The 16426-nt window shown below is 50.4% G+C and overlaps 1 protein-coding gene across 1 annotated transcript in view; it reads left to right on the top strand.

Annotated features, from left to right (window-relative positions):
• The window catches only part of LOC138362762 (uncharacterized), a 44070-nt gene extending 35418 nt beyond the window's left edge, over positions 1-8652 (top strand). Inside the window, exon 3 of the mRNA XM_069321315.1 lies at positions 7054-8652. Coding sequence (XP_069177416.1) covers positions 7054-8652 — 1599 coding nt within the window. The remainder of the gene's footprint in view (positions 1-7053) is intronic.
• The last annotated feature ends 7774 nt before the right edge of the window (positions 8653-16426 follow it).

Raw genomic sequence — 16426 nt, forward strand, 5'->3', positions numbered from 1 at the left:
CACCGCCATAGTGACAGTATTGGGCAGCGCCACATCATCTTGTGAGTGGACACACCGCCATAGTGACAGTATTGGGCAGCGCCACTACATCTTGTGAGTGGACACACCGCCATAGTGACAGTATTGGGCAGCGCCACTCATCCTGTGAGTGGACACACCGCCATAGTGACAGTATTGGGCAGCGTCCACTCATCCTGTGAGTGGACACACCGCCATAGTGACAGTATTGGGCAGCGCCACACATCTTGTGAGTGGACACACCGCCATAGTGACAGTATTGGGCAGCGCCACTCATCTTGTGAGTGGACACACCGCCATAGTGACAGTATTGGGCAGCGCCACTCATCCTGTGAGTGGACACACCGCCATAGTGACAGTATTGGGCAGCGCCACTACATCTTGTGAGTGGACACACCGCCATAGTGACAGTATTGGGCAGCGCCACTCATCCTGTGAGTGGACACACCGCCATAGTGACAGTATTGGGCAGCGCCACTCATCTTGTGAGTGGACACACCGCCATAGTGACAGTATTGGGCAGCGCCACTCATCTTGTGAGTGGACACACCGCCATAGTGACAGTATTGGGCAGCGCCACTCATCTTGTGAGTGGACACACCGCCATAGTGACAGTATTGGGCAGCGCCACTCATCTTGTGAGTGGACACACCGCCATAGTGACAGTATTGGGCAGCGCCACTCATCCTGTGAGTGGACACACCGCCATAGTGACAGTATTGGGCAGCGCCACTCATCTGTGAGTGGACACACCGCCATAGTGACAGTATTGGGCAGCGCCACTCATCCTGTGAGTGGACACACCGCCATAGTGACAGTATTGGGCAGCGCCACTCATCCTGTGAGTGGACACACCGCCATAGTGACAGTATTGGGCAGCGCCACTCATCCTGTGAGTGGACACACCGCCATAGTGACAGTATTGGGCAGCGCCACTCATCCTGTGAGTGGACACACCGCCATAGTGACAGTATTGGGCAGCGCCACTCATCCTGTGAGTGGACACACCGCCATAGTGACAGTATTGGGCAGCGCCACTCATCCTGTGAGTGGACACACCGCCATAGTGACAGTATTGGGCAGCGCCACTCATCCTGTGAGTGGACACACCGCCATAGTGACAGTATTGGGCAGCGCCACTCATCCTGTGAGTGGACACACCGCCATAGTGACAGTATTGGGCAGCGCCACTCATCCTGTGAGTGGACACACCGCCATAGTGACAGTATTGGGCAGCGCCACTCATCCTGTGAGTGGACACACCGCCATAGTGACAGTATTGGGCAGCGCCACTCATCCTGTGAGTGGACACACCGCCATAGTGACAGTATTGGGCAGCGCCACTCATCCTGTGAGTGGACACACCGCCATAGTGACAGTATTGTGCAGCGCCACTCATCCTGTGAGTGGACACACCGCCATAGTGACAGTATTGGGCAGCGCCACTCATCCTGTGAGTGGACACACCGCCATAGTGACAGTATTGGGCAGCGCCACTCATCCTGTGAGTGGACACACCGCCATAGTGACAGTATTGGGCAGCGCCACTCATCCTGTGAGTGGACACACCGCCATAGTGACAGTATTGGGCAGCGCCACTCATCCTGTGAGTGGACACACCGCCATAGTGACAGTATTGGGCAGCGCCACTCATCCTGTGAGTGGACACACCGCCATAGTGACAGTATTGGGCAGCGCCACTCATCCTGTGAGTGGACACACCGCCATAGTGACAGTATTGGGCAGCGCCACTCATCCTGTGAGTGGACACACCGCCATAGTGACAGTATTGGGCAGCCACCACTCATCCTGTGAGTGGACACACCGCCATAGTGACAGTATTGGGCAGCGCCACTCATCCTGTGAGTGGACACACCGCCATAGTGACAGTATTGGGCAGCGCCACTCATCCTGTGAGTGGACACACCGCCATAGTGACAGTATTGGGCAGCGCCACTCATCCTGTGAGTGGACACACCGCCATAGTGACAGTATTGGGCAGCGCCACTCATCCTGTGAGTGGACACACCGCCATAGTGACAGTATTGGGCAGCGCCACTCATCCTGTGAGTGGACACACCGCCATAGTGACAGTATTGGGCAGCGCCACTCATCCTGTGAGTGGACACACCGCCATAGTGACAGTATTGGGCAGCGCCACTCATCCTGTGAGTGGACACACCGCCATAGTGACAGTATTGGGCAGCGCCACTCATCCTGTGAGTGGACACACCGCCATAGTGACAGTATTGGGCAGCGCCACTCATCCTGTGAGTGGACACACCGCCATAGTGACAGTATTGGGCAGCGCCACTCATCCTGTGAGTGGACACACCGCCATAGTGACAGTATTGGGCAGCGTCACTCATCCTGTGAGTGGACACACCGCCATAGTGACAGTATTGGGCAGCGCCACTCATCCTGTGAGTGGACACACCGCCATAGTGACAGTATTGGGCAGCGCCACTCATCCTGTGAGTGGACACACCGCCATAGTGACAGTATTGGGCAGCGCCACTCATCCTGTGAGTGGACACACCGCCATAGTGACAGTATTGGGCAGCGCCACTCATCCTGTGAGTGGACACACCGCCATAGTGACAGTATTGGGCAGCGCCACTCATCCTGTGAGTGGACACACCGCCATAGTGACAGTATTGGGCAGCGCCACTCATCCTGTGAGTGGACACACCGCCATAGTGACAGTATTGGGCAGCGCCACTCATCCTGTGAGTGGACACACCGCCATAGTGACAGTATTGGGCAGCGCCACTCATCCTGTGAGTGGACACACCGCCATAGTGACAGTATTGGGCAGCGCCACTCATCCTGTGAGTGGACACACCGCCATAGTGACAGTATTGGGCAGCGCCACTCATCCTGTGAGTGGACACACCGCCATAGTGACAGTATTGGGCAGCGCCACTCATCCTGTGAGTGGACACACCGCCATAGTGACAGTATTGGGCAGCGCCACTCATCCTGTGAGTGGACACACCGCCATAGTGACAGTATTGGGCAGCGCCACTCATCCTGTGAGTGGACACACCGCCATAGTGACAGTATTGGGCAGCGCCACTCATCCTGTGAGTGGACACACCGCCATAGTGACAGTATTGGGCAGCGCCACTCATCCTGTGAGTGGACACACCGCCATAGTGACAGTATTGGGCAGCGCCACTCATCCTGTGAGTGGACACACCGCCATAGTGACAGTATTGGGCAGCGCCACTCATCCTGTGAGTGGACACACCGCCATAGTGACAGTATTGGGCAGCGCCACTCATCCTGTGAGTGGACACACCGCCATAGTGACAGTATTGGGCAGCGCCACTCATCCTGTGAGTGGACACACCGCCATAGTGACAGTATTGGGCAGCGCCACTCATCCTGTGAGTGGACACACCGCCATAGTGACAGTATTGGGCAGCGCCACTCATCTTGTGAGTGGACACACCGCCATAGTGACAGTATTGGGCAGCGCCACTCATCTTGTGAGTGGACACACCGCCATAGTGACAGTATTGGGCAGCGCCACTCATCCTGTGAGTGGACACACCGCCATAGTGACAGTATTGGGCAGCGCCACACATCTTGTGAGTGGACACACCGCCATAGTGACAGTATTGGGCAGCGCCACTCATCTTGTGAGTGGACACACCGCCATAGTGACAGTATTGGGCAGCGCCACTCATCCTGTGAGTGGACACACCGCCATAGTGACAGTATTGGGCAGCGCCACTCATCCTGTGAGTGGACACACCGCCATAGTGACAGTATTGGGCAGCGCCACTCATCTTGTGAGTGGACACACCGCCATAGTGACAGTATTGGGCAGCGCCACACATCTTGTGAGTGGACGCACCGCCATAGTGACAGTATTGGGCAGCGCCACTCATCTTGTGAGTGGACACACCGCCATAGTGACAGTATTGGGCAGCGCCACTCATCTTGTGAGTGGACACACCGCCATAGTGACAGTATTGGGCAGCGCCACACATCTTGTGAGTGGACACACCGCCATAGTGACAGTATTGGGCAGCGCCACACATCTTGTGAGTGGACACACCGCCATAGTGACAGTATTGGGCAGCGCCACTCATCTTGTGAGTGGACACACCGCCATAGTGACAGTATTGGGCAGCGCCACTCATCTTGTGAGTGGACACACCGCCATAGTGACAGTATTGGGCAGCGCCACTCATCTTGTGAGTGGACATACCGCCATAGCAGCATGTACAACACTCCCCAGTAGGAAGAAAACCCGCTGGGTTGTTCATCCTGTCACTTGTACCCAGACACAGCTGGGACTTGCTTAACTTTCTCCAGTGAACAGCTTATCACACAAGAAGATTAACATCTGTCAACTCTTAAAAGCTTATGTTATCTTGCGGGTGCAAAATGGGGGAATCTTTTAAGAACAGTATAAATATTTGACAAATAGTGTTTTCCTAACTCAAACAATGTGGGGTTTATTATTCTACACATATTTCTAATGTCTCTCAGGTGTTCACATTCACGTAAATAGTGTTCAAGGCGGTGTCCGTCACTTTCATCACAGATTCTGCAACTTAGCTGATCAACTGTTGTTTTCATTCCGTATCTCCATGGATATATATATCCAAGACGGATTCTCGCTATTACTGATTCTCTCCCTCGTCCTCCTCCTCTTCGGCCATATTGACTGGGATTGCTAGCTGCAACCATGTTGTACCATCGTACAGATTCACTGGTTTGGTCTTCTATCCTCCTTTCCTCAGTTACCTTGTCACGATGATATTGCCTGACAATACCTCTAATTTGTAGTAAAGTCTTGGGTATGAAGTATTCAATATGGTCTCCTTCAGCGCCTTCAGCAGCCAGCACATCTGCTCGTTCATTCCCACATATTCCAACATGGGAGGGGATCCACAGAAACTTGATGACTCTACCCTGATTGGTAAGTACTCTCACAGCTCTCTTGATTTAAGGTACTATTGCAAGATTTTCTGCCCGATTTTTACTTAGGCTTTGCAGTGCTGCTTTTGAATCAGTGCAAATCACTGCACCATTAGTGTTCCGTTCAAGAAACCTTAACGCCATAACAATGGCAGTTAGTTCTGCTTGCGTTGAAGAGGCATAGTTCTCAATACGCGCTTTTTCTTCATTTCTGCGTTGGAAAGCATTATCCTTAATTACAGTGTATGCTGCACCAGCCCTGCCATTGACAGGATTAGATGACCCGTCAGTGTAGATTTGATCTAGTTCATCTCCGGCTTCCTTATAAATTTCCTCGAGATACTTGTGCCTCATTTCTTGTGGTATCATGTTGGATTTTTTCGTTGCCATTTCATTGATGATAATCTTGCATGAGTCATCCTTCCAGGGAGGTAACCTCTCTACAGGCAGGAGCTCACGGGCTTGCTCAAGCAGGTGAAGCTCTTCCAGGTAGCAGACTGTCTGTGATGCCATTTTTTGCTTCTCCTGTTTCCCGCTGAAAGTAGCACAGAGCTCAGTTTTTTCTTGGCAATATCATTGTAATGGGATCTCTGGTTATCCTAATTGCAAACTTAGCATTCAGTTCCTTAATTCTGCTTTTAACACTGGGGAGGGACAACTCCTCTCGTAGATTAGACGTTCATATTGCTTTGGGAGTAGGTGCACAAAACTGGTGCGGCATAGTCTATGACGGAGCGCACATAGGCTATGTACATCATTTTAAGCACGGCAATAGAGGCTCCATGTCCATTCCAGGTCATGGCTTTCAGTGCCCTGAGTCGACTTTTGCATGTTCCTATGAGTTGGTTGAGCTCCTCTTTCTTCCCCTTGTTAGAGCCGACAGTGACGCCAAGGTACCGATAGTGGTCAACCCATTCAAGTGTTACACCATTAATTTGTAGTTCTTCATTTTCTCCCCTCTTGTGATGGGAGTATGTTTTTGTCTTGTTTGTGGAGAGAGTGAAACCGAGCTCAATACATTTCCTTCCAAGGAGTTCAATGAACTGTTTAATTTTAAATGTAGTTATACATAGTAGTTAAATGTAGTTATACATAATTGTATATACAATTATAGGGCCTCGTAGCCTGGTGGATAGCGCGCAGGACTCGTAATTCTGTGGCGCGGGTTCGATTCCCGCACGAGGCAGAAACAAATGGGCAAAGTTTCTTTCACCCTGAATGCCCCTGTTACCTAGCAGTAAATAGGTACCTGGGAGTTAGTCAGCTGTCACGGGCTGCTTCCTGGGGAGTGTGTGTGTGGTGTGTGAAAAAAAAAAAAAGTAGTTAGTGTAGTTAGTAAACAGTTGATTGACAGTTGAGAGGCGGGCCGAAAGAGCAAAGCTCAACCCCCGCAAACACAACTAGGTGAAAACAACTAGGTGAAAACAACTAGGTGAAAACAACTAGGTGAAAACAACTAGGTGAAAACATAATTAAGTTGCCACTGATGACGTGCGGTATCGAAAGTATTGCTAAGTTCCAAGTATACAATGTTATAGTCCTTAGCATTATCAGCCGCCTTAAATGTGCTAGGTCAAATGACAGCAAGCTATGCATTTGTAAACCCGGGCTGGGTACACTGTATCGTACCGGGCTGTTTAAGATGGTATTTGATGGATCAAGACACTTCACACTACGGCTGTTAAACCAATTGGCTGATTTGTGAGTGTAAGTGATCTTGAACATTGACACCAGCGTGCAGCCGTTCACGCGTCAGACAACACTCAGGTGACTCATTAAATATTCATAATAGTGATTCACTTACAAGCTCACAGGGAAGGCAGCCAGACGTGCGCCCAGGGACTAGCAGCCTCCAGTGGGAAGGAAGATCGAGAAAGCTGAATTTGTTCTCCCCGGAAAGATCTGGGAAGATGTTTGTTCAGAAACACGGTTATTGACTTGGGTGAAGAGGTTGCCGTGCAGCATATTGGAGGTGGGCTGGTTATGTTGTCTCACCAGTGTGGATGAGTTGGGTGAATGTTGCCTCTTATAGTCCCCTGAGGCTTTCTGTAGCCTCATCTTATTCCTGTGGTGTGACCCTTGTCTAACTACCCCAAGCTTCATGGACTACCCAAGCTTCATGATATACCCAAGCTTCATATATCCAAGCTTCGTGATATACCCAAGCTTTATGGTATACCCAAGCTTCATATATCCACGCTTCCTGATATACCCAAGTTTCATATACCCAAGCTTCATGATATACCCAAGCTTTATGGTATACCCAAACTTCATGGTATACCCAAGCTTTATGGTATACTCAAGCTTCATGATATACCCAAGCTTCATATATCCAAGCTTCCTGATATACCCAAGTTCCATATACCCAAACTTCATGATATACCCAAGCTTTATGGTATACTCAAGCTTCATGATATACCCAAGCTTCATATATTCAAGCTTCCTAATATACCCAAGCTTCATATACCCAAGCTTCATATACCCAAGCTTCATATACCCAAGCTTCATATACCCAAGCTTCATATACCCAAGCTTCATATACCCAAGCTTCATATACCACAAGCTTCATATACCCAAGCTTCATATACCCCAAGCTTCATATACCCAAGCTTCATATACCCCAAGCTTCATATACCACAAGCTTCATATACCCAAGCTTCATATATCCAAGCTTCATATACCCAAGCTTCATATACCACAAGCTTCATATACCCAAGCTTCATATACCCAAGCTTCATATACCCAAGCTTCATATACCACAAGCTTCAAATACCCAAGCTTCATATACCCAAAGCTTCATATACCCAAGCTTCATATACCCAAGCTTCATATACCCCAAGCTTCATGGTATACCCCAAGCTTCATATACCCAAGCTTCATATACCCAAGCTTCATATACCCCAAGCTTCATATACCCAAGCTTCATATACCCAAGCTTCATATACCCCAAGCTTCATGGTATACCCCAAGCTTCATATACCCAAGCTTCATATACCCAAGCTTCATATACCCCAATCTTCATATACCCAAGCTTCATATACCCCCAAGCTTCATATACCCCCAAGCTTCATATACCCAAGCTTCATATACCCAAGCTTCATATACCCAAAGCTTCAAATACCCAAGCTTCATATACCCAAGCTTCATATACCCAAGCTTCATATACCCAAAGCTTCATATACCCAAGCTTCATATACCCAAGCTTCATATACCCCAAGCTTCATATACCCCAAGCTTCATGGTATACCCCAAGCTTCATATACCCAAGCTTCATATACCCAAGCTTCATATACCCCAAGCTTCATACACCCAAGCTTCATGGTATACCCCAAGCTTCATATACCCAAGCTTCATATACCCAAGCTTCATATACCCAAAGCTTCATATACCCAAGCTTCATATACCCAAGCTTCATATACCCAAAGCTTCATATACCCAAGCTTCATATACCCCACGCTTCATACACCCAAGCTTCATATACCCCAAGCTTCATATACCCAAGCTTCATATACCCCAAGCTTCATGGTATACCCCAAGCTTCATGGTATACCCCAAGCTTCATATACCCAAGCTTCATATACCCCAAGCTTCATGGTATACCCCAAGCTTCATGGTATATCCCAAGCTTCATATACCCAAGCTTCATGGTATACATTTAAGTCTGACATATCAGACCTCCTGAGAGTTTGGTCTTGACCTGAGCGCCTGGCACCGTGCCCCCCCCCCCGCCGCTACAGGAACAGTGTCCCTGTCTATGTCAGTGTCCCTGCCAGTGTCAGGGACACTGTCTATGTCAGTGTCCCTGCCAGTGTCAGGGGCACTGTCTATGTCAGTGTCCCTGCCAGTGTCAGGGACACTGTCTATGTCAGTGTCCCTGCCAGTGTCAGGGGCACTGTCTATGTCAGTGTCCCTGCCAGTGTCAGGGGCACTGTCTATGTCAGTGTCCCTGCCAGTGCCAGGGGCACTGTCTATGTCAGTGTCCCTGCCAGTGTCAGGGGCACTGTCTATGTCAGTGTCCTTGCCAGCCAGTGTCAGGGGCACTGACTGTGCAGAATCATTCCCTGACATGCAGGAGGGGGTGGGCCCTGGAGGGGGGAGAGAATGAACACTTGAACGTTACGTATACGTCAACTCACAGAAGAAACTGTGGGGACATGATCACCATGTATAAAATGAATGATGGAGACAAATACAAGTGAGGAGGAGCGCCAGTAAGAACTAGCGTAGACGGTTACAATTGCAGCCTGTCCTCCTAACGTATCCCAACGTCAAGAAACTGTCGTACTAAGGTGCCCTTATCCTAACCTACCAGAGGACCCAAAACAGAAAATGGACAATATGTCATTTTCGTAGAGTATATTTCAAAATACAACGTTCTCTTAGGAGAACGAGTTGACAAATGACAAAACCGCTGATGACGTAAACAGAAATGAAAATACACTTTTGCAAGTAAATATGACAATAAATTTACGGGCTATTCATGCCCGTGCCACCCTTCGGGTGGCTTAATCTTTATCAATCATCAATCAATCGAAAAGAAAGTACTGAGCCTACCTTGTGGTTACCCTGCGATGATTTCGGGGCTCATCGTCCCCGCGGCCCGGTCCACGACCAGGCTTCCTGGCATAGAAGTCTATGTGGCAACAGCGCGCACACTTTAGCAAACACAGGCATAGACATGGAATCAAGTACAAAATAGTGTGTGTGGATACCATTGTAAGCTTCCCCCAACTCTCTATGATAAAGAATATATGAAAGATAAGCCACCTTGAACTCAGCTTTCCATCTTTGTACTCACCTAGTTGTACTTGCGGGGGTTGAATTCTGGCTCTTTGGTACCGCCTCTCAACTGTCAGTCAACTGGTGTAAAGGTTCCTGACCCAACTCGGCTCTATCATATCTACACTTGAAACTGTGTATGGAGTTTATCACATCACTGCCTAATGCAGTCCACCTGTTAACTAAACTACTCTGACACTGAAAAAGTTCTTTCTAACGTCCCTGTGGCTCATGTGGGTACTCCTAGTGGTCCCATTCCACCTGTGTCCCCTAGTGCGTGTGCTCCTGGTGTTAAATAGCCTGTCTTTATCTACTCTATCGATTTCTTTGAGACTCTTGTGTGTGTGGTGATCGTGTCCCCCCTAACTCTTCTGTCTTCCAGCGACGTGAGGTTTAGTTCCCGTAGTCTCTCCTCGTAGCTCATACTTCTTAGCTCGGGTACTAGTCTGGTGGCAAATCTCTGAATCTTTTCAGCTTAGTCTTATGCTTGACTAGATATGCACTCCATGCTGGAGCCGCATACTCCGGGATTGGACTGACATATGTGGTATACAAAGTTCTGAAGGATTCCTTACACAAGTTTTTAAAGGCCGTTCCTATGTTGGCCAACTTGACATATGCCGCTGATGTTATCCTCTTGATATGGGCTTCAGGGGACAGGTCTGGCGTGATATCAACCCCCAGGTCTTTCTCTCTCTCTCTGACTCTTGAAGTATTTCATCTCCCAAATGTTACCTTGAATCTGGTCTCCTTCTCCCTATTCCTAGTTATCTTCATTACATTACATTTGCTTTTGTTAAACTCTAACAACCATTTGTTCGACCATTCCTGCAACTTGTTCAGGTCTTTTTGAAGCCTCAAGCTGTCCTCCTATGTCTTAATCCTTCTCATAATTTTGGCATCCTCAGCAAACATTGAGAGAAATGAGTCTATACCCTCTGGGAGATCATTTACGTATATCACAAACAGGATAGGTCCGAGTACAGAGCCCTGTGGGACTCCACTGGTGACTTCACGCCAATCTGAGGTCTCACCCCTCAGAGCTCCACAGAGCCCTGTGTAGCCACACTCAGGTAATTACACCCTGGTAATGATGCCCACACAAAAATACACAAAACTACTTAGCGTACTCATTCGTGCATGCTGAGGACGCTGACACGACCCGTGAGACACACTTAAGGAATCTCGGGAATGTTGATTAAAACTTAAACCTTCCGTGTCCTGGAGGGAGGGGGGGGGGAGCCTTCACACCCTCCTGGAGGGAGGGGGGGGGGGAGCCTTCACACGCTCCTGGAGGGGGGGGGGGAGGGGGAGCCTTCACACGCTCCTGGAGGGGGGGGAGCCTTCACACGCTCCTGGAGGGGGGGGGGAGCCTTCACACGCTCCTGGAGGGGGGGGGAGCCTTCACACGCTCCTGGAGGGGGGGGGAGCCTTCACACGCTCCTGGAGGGGGGGGGGAGCCTTCACACGCTCCTGGAGGGGGGGGAGCCTTCACACGCTCCTGGAGGGGGGGGGGAGCCTTCACACGCTCCTGGAGGGGGGGGGGAGCCTTCACACGCTCCTGGAGGGGGAGGGGGAGCCTTCACACGCTCCTGGAGGGGGGGGGGAGCCTTCACACGCTCCTGGAGGGAGGGGGGGGGGGAGCCTTCACACGCTCCTGGAGGGAGGGGGGGGGGGAGCCTTCACACGCTCCTGGAGGGGGGGGGAGCCTTCACACGCTCCTGGAGGGAGGGGGGAGCCTTCACACGCTCCTGGAGGGAGGGGGGGGGGGAGCCTTCACACGCGCCAACACCAACAAAAAATTGTACTTGGAAATTATATTAACCTTCTACGTTCCCTGTACCTGCCGCTCTACTCATCTACCTTCACCTGCCGCTCTACCCATCTACCTTCACCTGCCGCTCTACCCATCTACCTTCACCTGCCGCTCTACTCATCTACCTTCACCTGCCGCTCTACCCATCTACCTTCACCTGCCGCTCTACCCATCTACCTTCACCTGCCGCTCTACCCATCTACCTTCACCTGCCGCTCTACCCATCTACCTTCACCTGCCGCTCTACCCATCTACCTTCACCTGCCGCTCTACTCATCTACCTTCACCTGCCGCTCTACCCATCTACCTTCACCTGCCGCTCTACCCATCTACCTTCACCTGCCGCTCTACCCATCTACCTTCACCTGCCGCTCTACCCATCTACCTTCACCTGCCGCTCTACTCATCTACCTTCACCTGCCGCTCTACCCATCTACCTTCACCTGCCGCTCTACTCATCTACCTTCACCTGCCGCTCTACTCATCTACCTTCACCTGCCGCTCTACTCATCTACCTTCACCTGCCGCTCTACTCATCTACCTTCACCTGCCGCTCTACTCATCTACCTTCACCTGCCGCTCTACTCATCTACCTTCACCTGCCGCTCTACTCATCTACCTTCACCTGCCGCTCTACTCATCTACCTTCACCTGCCGCTCTACTCATCTACCTTCACCTGCCGCTCTACTCATCTACCTTCACCTGCCGCTCTACTCATCTACCTTCACCTGCCGCTCTACTCATCTACCTTCACCTGCCGCTCTACTCATCTACCTTCACCTGCCGCTCTACTCATCTACCTTCACCTGCCGCTCTACCCATCTACCTTCACCTGCCGCTCTACCAATCTACCTTCACCTGCCGCTCTACCCATCTACCTTCACCTGCCGCTCTACCCATCTACCTTCACCTGCCGCTCTACCCATCTACCTTCACCTGCCGCTCTACCCATCTACCTTCACCTGCCGCTCTACCCATCTACCCCACCACCTTCTCCTGACATTCACCGCAACAACACACCAGCACTAACCTCACCAGTAACCCTCACCACTCTCCCACCACCTTTTAACCTTTCCTGCACGCTCACCGCTCTCCCTCCTCCCTCCCTCACACTGGCTTCCCCCTCTCCCCCCTCCCTCCAACCCCACCCCCGGCATACCACATAACCCCACCTCACCCCTAACACCACCTTCCAACCATGGAGGAGAGAGGAAACATAGGGTACATGATTACAACATGCAAGATACCGGGGCAAATTGACAAGGTGGACAAGGACATCTTCTTTAAAGTGAGACAAAGTACAATGAGAAGACAGAAGTGGAATGTGGACGCGCAGAGGGGTCGAGGAGAGGTATTGAGATACCTGGTACCTTGTACGACCCGTACAAGGTACCAGTGTTCCACACAGTCACTGAGAAGTAATATTATTATTATTATTCTACCACAGACGTGGCCACACATTTACAATGCTAACCAGCATATATATTTTTTCTTCTATAGTAAGTATTGATATGGCTTCAGAACACCCTGGTGGCAGATTTTAGAACCATTCTTCTATCCTCACGTCCTGATGTTTGGGGGTAGCCACACTAAGCACAGTTGCACACAAGAGCCACACAATTGAGTAGTGTAATTGATGCAACTGTTGTTTCGTTCTAAGTATTGACACTCAAAGATATTTTATTTAGATTTCGACTGTCGAAAAACTATATGTGGTGTACACTTTGAGCATCGTAAACTATATGTGGTGTACACTCTGAGCATCGTAAACTATATGTGGTGTACACTCTGAGCATCGTAAACTATATGTGGTGTACACTCTGAGCATCGTAAACTATATGTGGTGTACACTTTGAGCATCGTAAACTATATGTGGTGTACACTTTGAGCATCGTAAACTATATGTGGTGTACACTTTGAGCATCGTAAACTATATGTGGTGTACACTTTGAGCATCGTAAACTATATGTGGTGTACACTTTGAGCATCGTAAACTATATGTGGTGTACACTTTGAGCATCGTAAACTATATGTGGTGTACACTTTGAGCATCGTAAACTATATGTGGTGTACACTTTGAGCATCGTAAACTATATGTGGTGTACACTTTGAGCATCGTAAACTATATGTGGTGTACACTTTGAGCATCGTAAACTATATGTGGTGTACACTTTGAGCATCGTAAACTATATGTGGTGTACACTTTGAGCATCGTAAACTATATGTGGTGTACACTTTGAGCATCGTAAACTATATGTGGTGTACACTTTGAGCATCGTAAACTATATGTGGTGTACACTTTGAGCATCGTAAACTATATGTGGTGTACACTTTGAGCATCGTAAACTATATGTGGTGTACACTTTGAGCATCGTAAACTATATGTGGTGTACACTTTGAGCATCGTAAACTATATGTGGTGTACACTTTGACCATCGTAAACTATATGTGGTGTACACTTTGAGCATCGTAAACTATATGTGGTGTACACTTTGAGCATCGTAAACTATATGTGGTGTACACTTTGAGCATCGTAAACTATATGTGGTGTACACTTTGGGCATCGTAAACTATATGTGGTGTACACTTTGAGCATCGTAAACTATATGTGGTGTACACTTTGAGCATCGTAAACTATATGTGGTGTACACTTTGAGCATCGTAAACTATATGTGGTGTACACTTTGAGCATCGTAAACTATATGTGGTGTACACTTTGAGCATCGTAAACTATATGTGGTGTACACTTTGAGCATCGTAAACTATATGTGGTGTACACTTTGAGCATCGTAAACTATATGTGGTGTACACTTTGAGCATCGTAAACTATATGTGGTGTACACTTTGAGCATCGTAAACTATATGTGGTGTACACTTTGAGCATCGTAAACTATATGTGGTGTACACTTTGAGCATCGTAAACTATATGTGGTGTACACTTTGAGCATCGTAAACTATATGTGGTGTACACTTTGAGCATCGTAAACTTAGCAGTTTTAAAAGTTGCAAAATGTTCATTAAATAAGTTACTTGTTGTGACACCAGGTTTCAAATTGGTAGTTGGTCTGATAGTTTTGTTTTATGAGTTGATAGCACCACCACTATTACCACCGCCACCACCACTACCAAAACTACCACCACTATTGTCCCCAAAACGCCTACTACCACCACAACCACCCCCATGACTACCACCAACATTACCACAATCACCGTTGCTACCATAACCACCGCATTACCACAACCACCATTACAACAACCACCATTACCACCACGTGCACCCCTGCACCACTATCTGCCTCCTCATACCCGATCACACTTCTTACATTTTGGGAGTTAAGAAGATGGAGAAGTGCAGGTGAAGATAAAGTATATACATGGGCGGTATAGTGAGTTATGAGAGGAGGCGGACTGACCGCCTCGCTGACACCAGGCGGACTGGCCGCCTCGCTGACACCAGGCGGACTGACCGCCTCGCTGACACCAGGCGGACTGGCCGCCTCGCTGACACCAGGCGGACTGACCGCCTCGCTGACACCAGGCGGACTGACCGCCTCGCTGACACCAGGCGGACTGGCCGCCTCGCTGACACCAGGCGGACTGGCCGCCTCGCTGACACCAGGCGGACTGACCGCCTCGCTGACACCAGGCGGACTGACCGCCTCGCTGACACCAGGCGGACTGACCGCCTCGCTGACACCAGGCGGACTGGCCGCCTCGCTGACACCAGGCGGACTGACCGCCTCGCTGACACCAGGCGGACTGACCGCCTCGCTGACACCAGGCGGACTGGCCGCCTCGCTGACACCAGGCGGACTGACCGCCTTGCTGACACCAGGCGGACTGACCGCCTTGCTGACACCAGGCGGACTGGCCGCCTCGCTGACACCATGCGGACTGGCCGCCTCGCTGACACCAGGCGGACTGACCGCCTTGCTGACACCAGGCGGACTGGCCGCCTCGCTGACACCAGGCGGACTGGCCGCCTCGCTGACACCAGGCGGACTGACCGCCTTGCTGACACCAGGCGGACTGGCCGCCTCGCTGACACCAGGCGGACTGACCGCCTTGCTGACACCAGGCGGACTGACCGCCTTGCTGACACCAGGCAGACTGACCGCCTCGCTGACACCAGGCGGACTGACCGCCTTGCTGACACCAGGCGGACTGACCGCCTTGCTGACACCAGGCGGACTGGCCGCCTTGCTGACACCAGGCGGACTGACCGCCTTGCTGACACCAGGCGGACTGACCGCCTTGCTGACACCAGGCGGACTGACCGCCTTGCTGACACCAGGCGGACTGGCCGCCTTGCTGACACCAGGCGGACTGACCGCCTCGCTGACACCAGGCGGACTGACCGCCTTGCTGACACAAGGCGGACTGACCGCCTCGCTGACACCAGGCGGACTGGCCGCCTTGCTGACACCAGGCGGAGGTCCTGAGGTCCCGGGTTCGATCCCCGGTGGAGGTGGAGACAAATGGGCAAAATGTTTCTTTCACCCTGATGCCCCTGTTACCTAGCAGTAAATAGGTACCTGGGAGTTAGACAGCTGCTACGGGCTGCTTCCTGAGGGGGGGGGGAGGGTGTAACAAAAGGGGGCGTATTACGGAAAAATGCGATAAATGAAAACGGATTCGTTTTCAATCAAACTTTTTCGACTTAACAAAAAGGAGGCCTGGTCGAGGACTGGGCCCCATGGATGCTAAGCCCCGAAATCTTCTCAAGATAACCTCAAGATAGGTCTTCGCAAAAGAACAGGAAGAACCCCTTGCACTAAATGAAGAGGAGGAGGCAAACCAAGCAACCTTGGAGGAATTTGACCTCACCAGTGATGAGGTCAACAGGAATCTGTTGGAGCTGAATGTGACAAAGG

Source organism: Procambarus clarkii, chromosome 9 (assembly GCF_040958095.1).
Source record: "Procambarus clarkii isolate CNS0578487 chromosome 9, FALCON_Pclarkii_2.0, whole genome shotgun sequence".
Taxonomy (NCBI): Eukaryota; Metazoa; Arthropoda; class Malacostraca; order Decapoda; family Cambaridae; genus Procambarus; species Procambarus clarkii.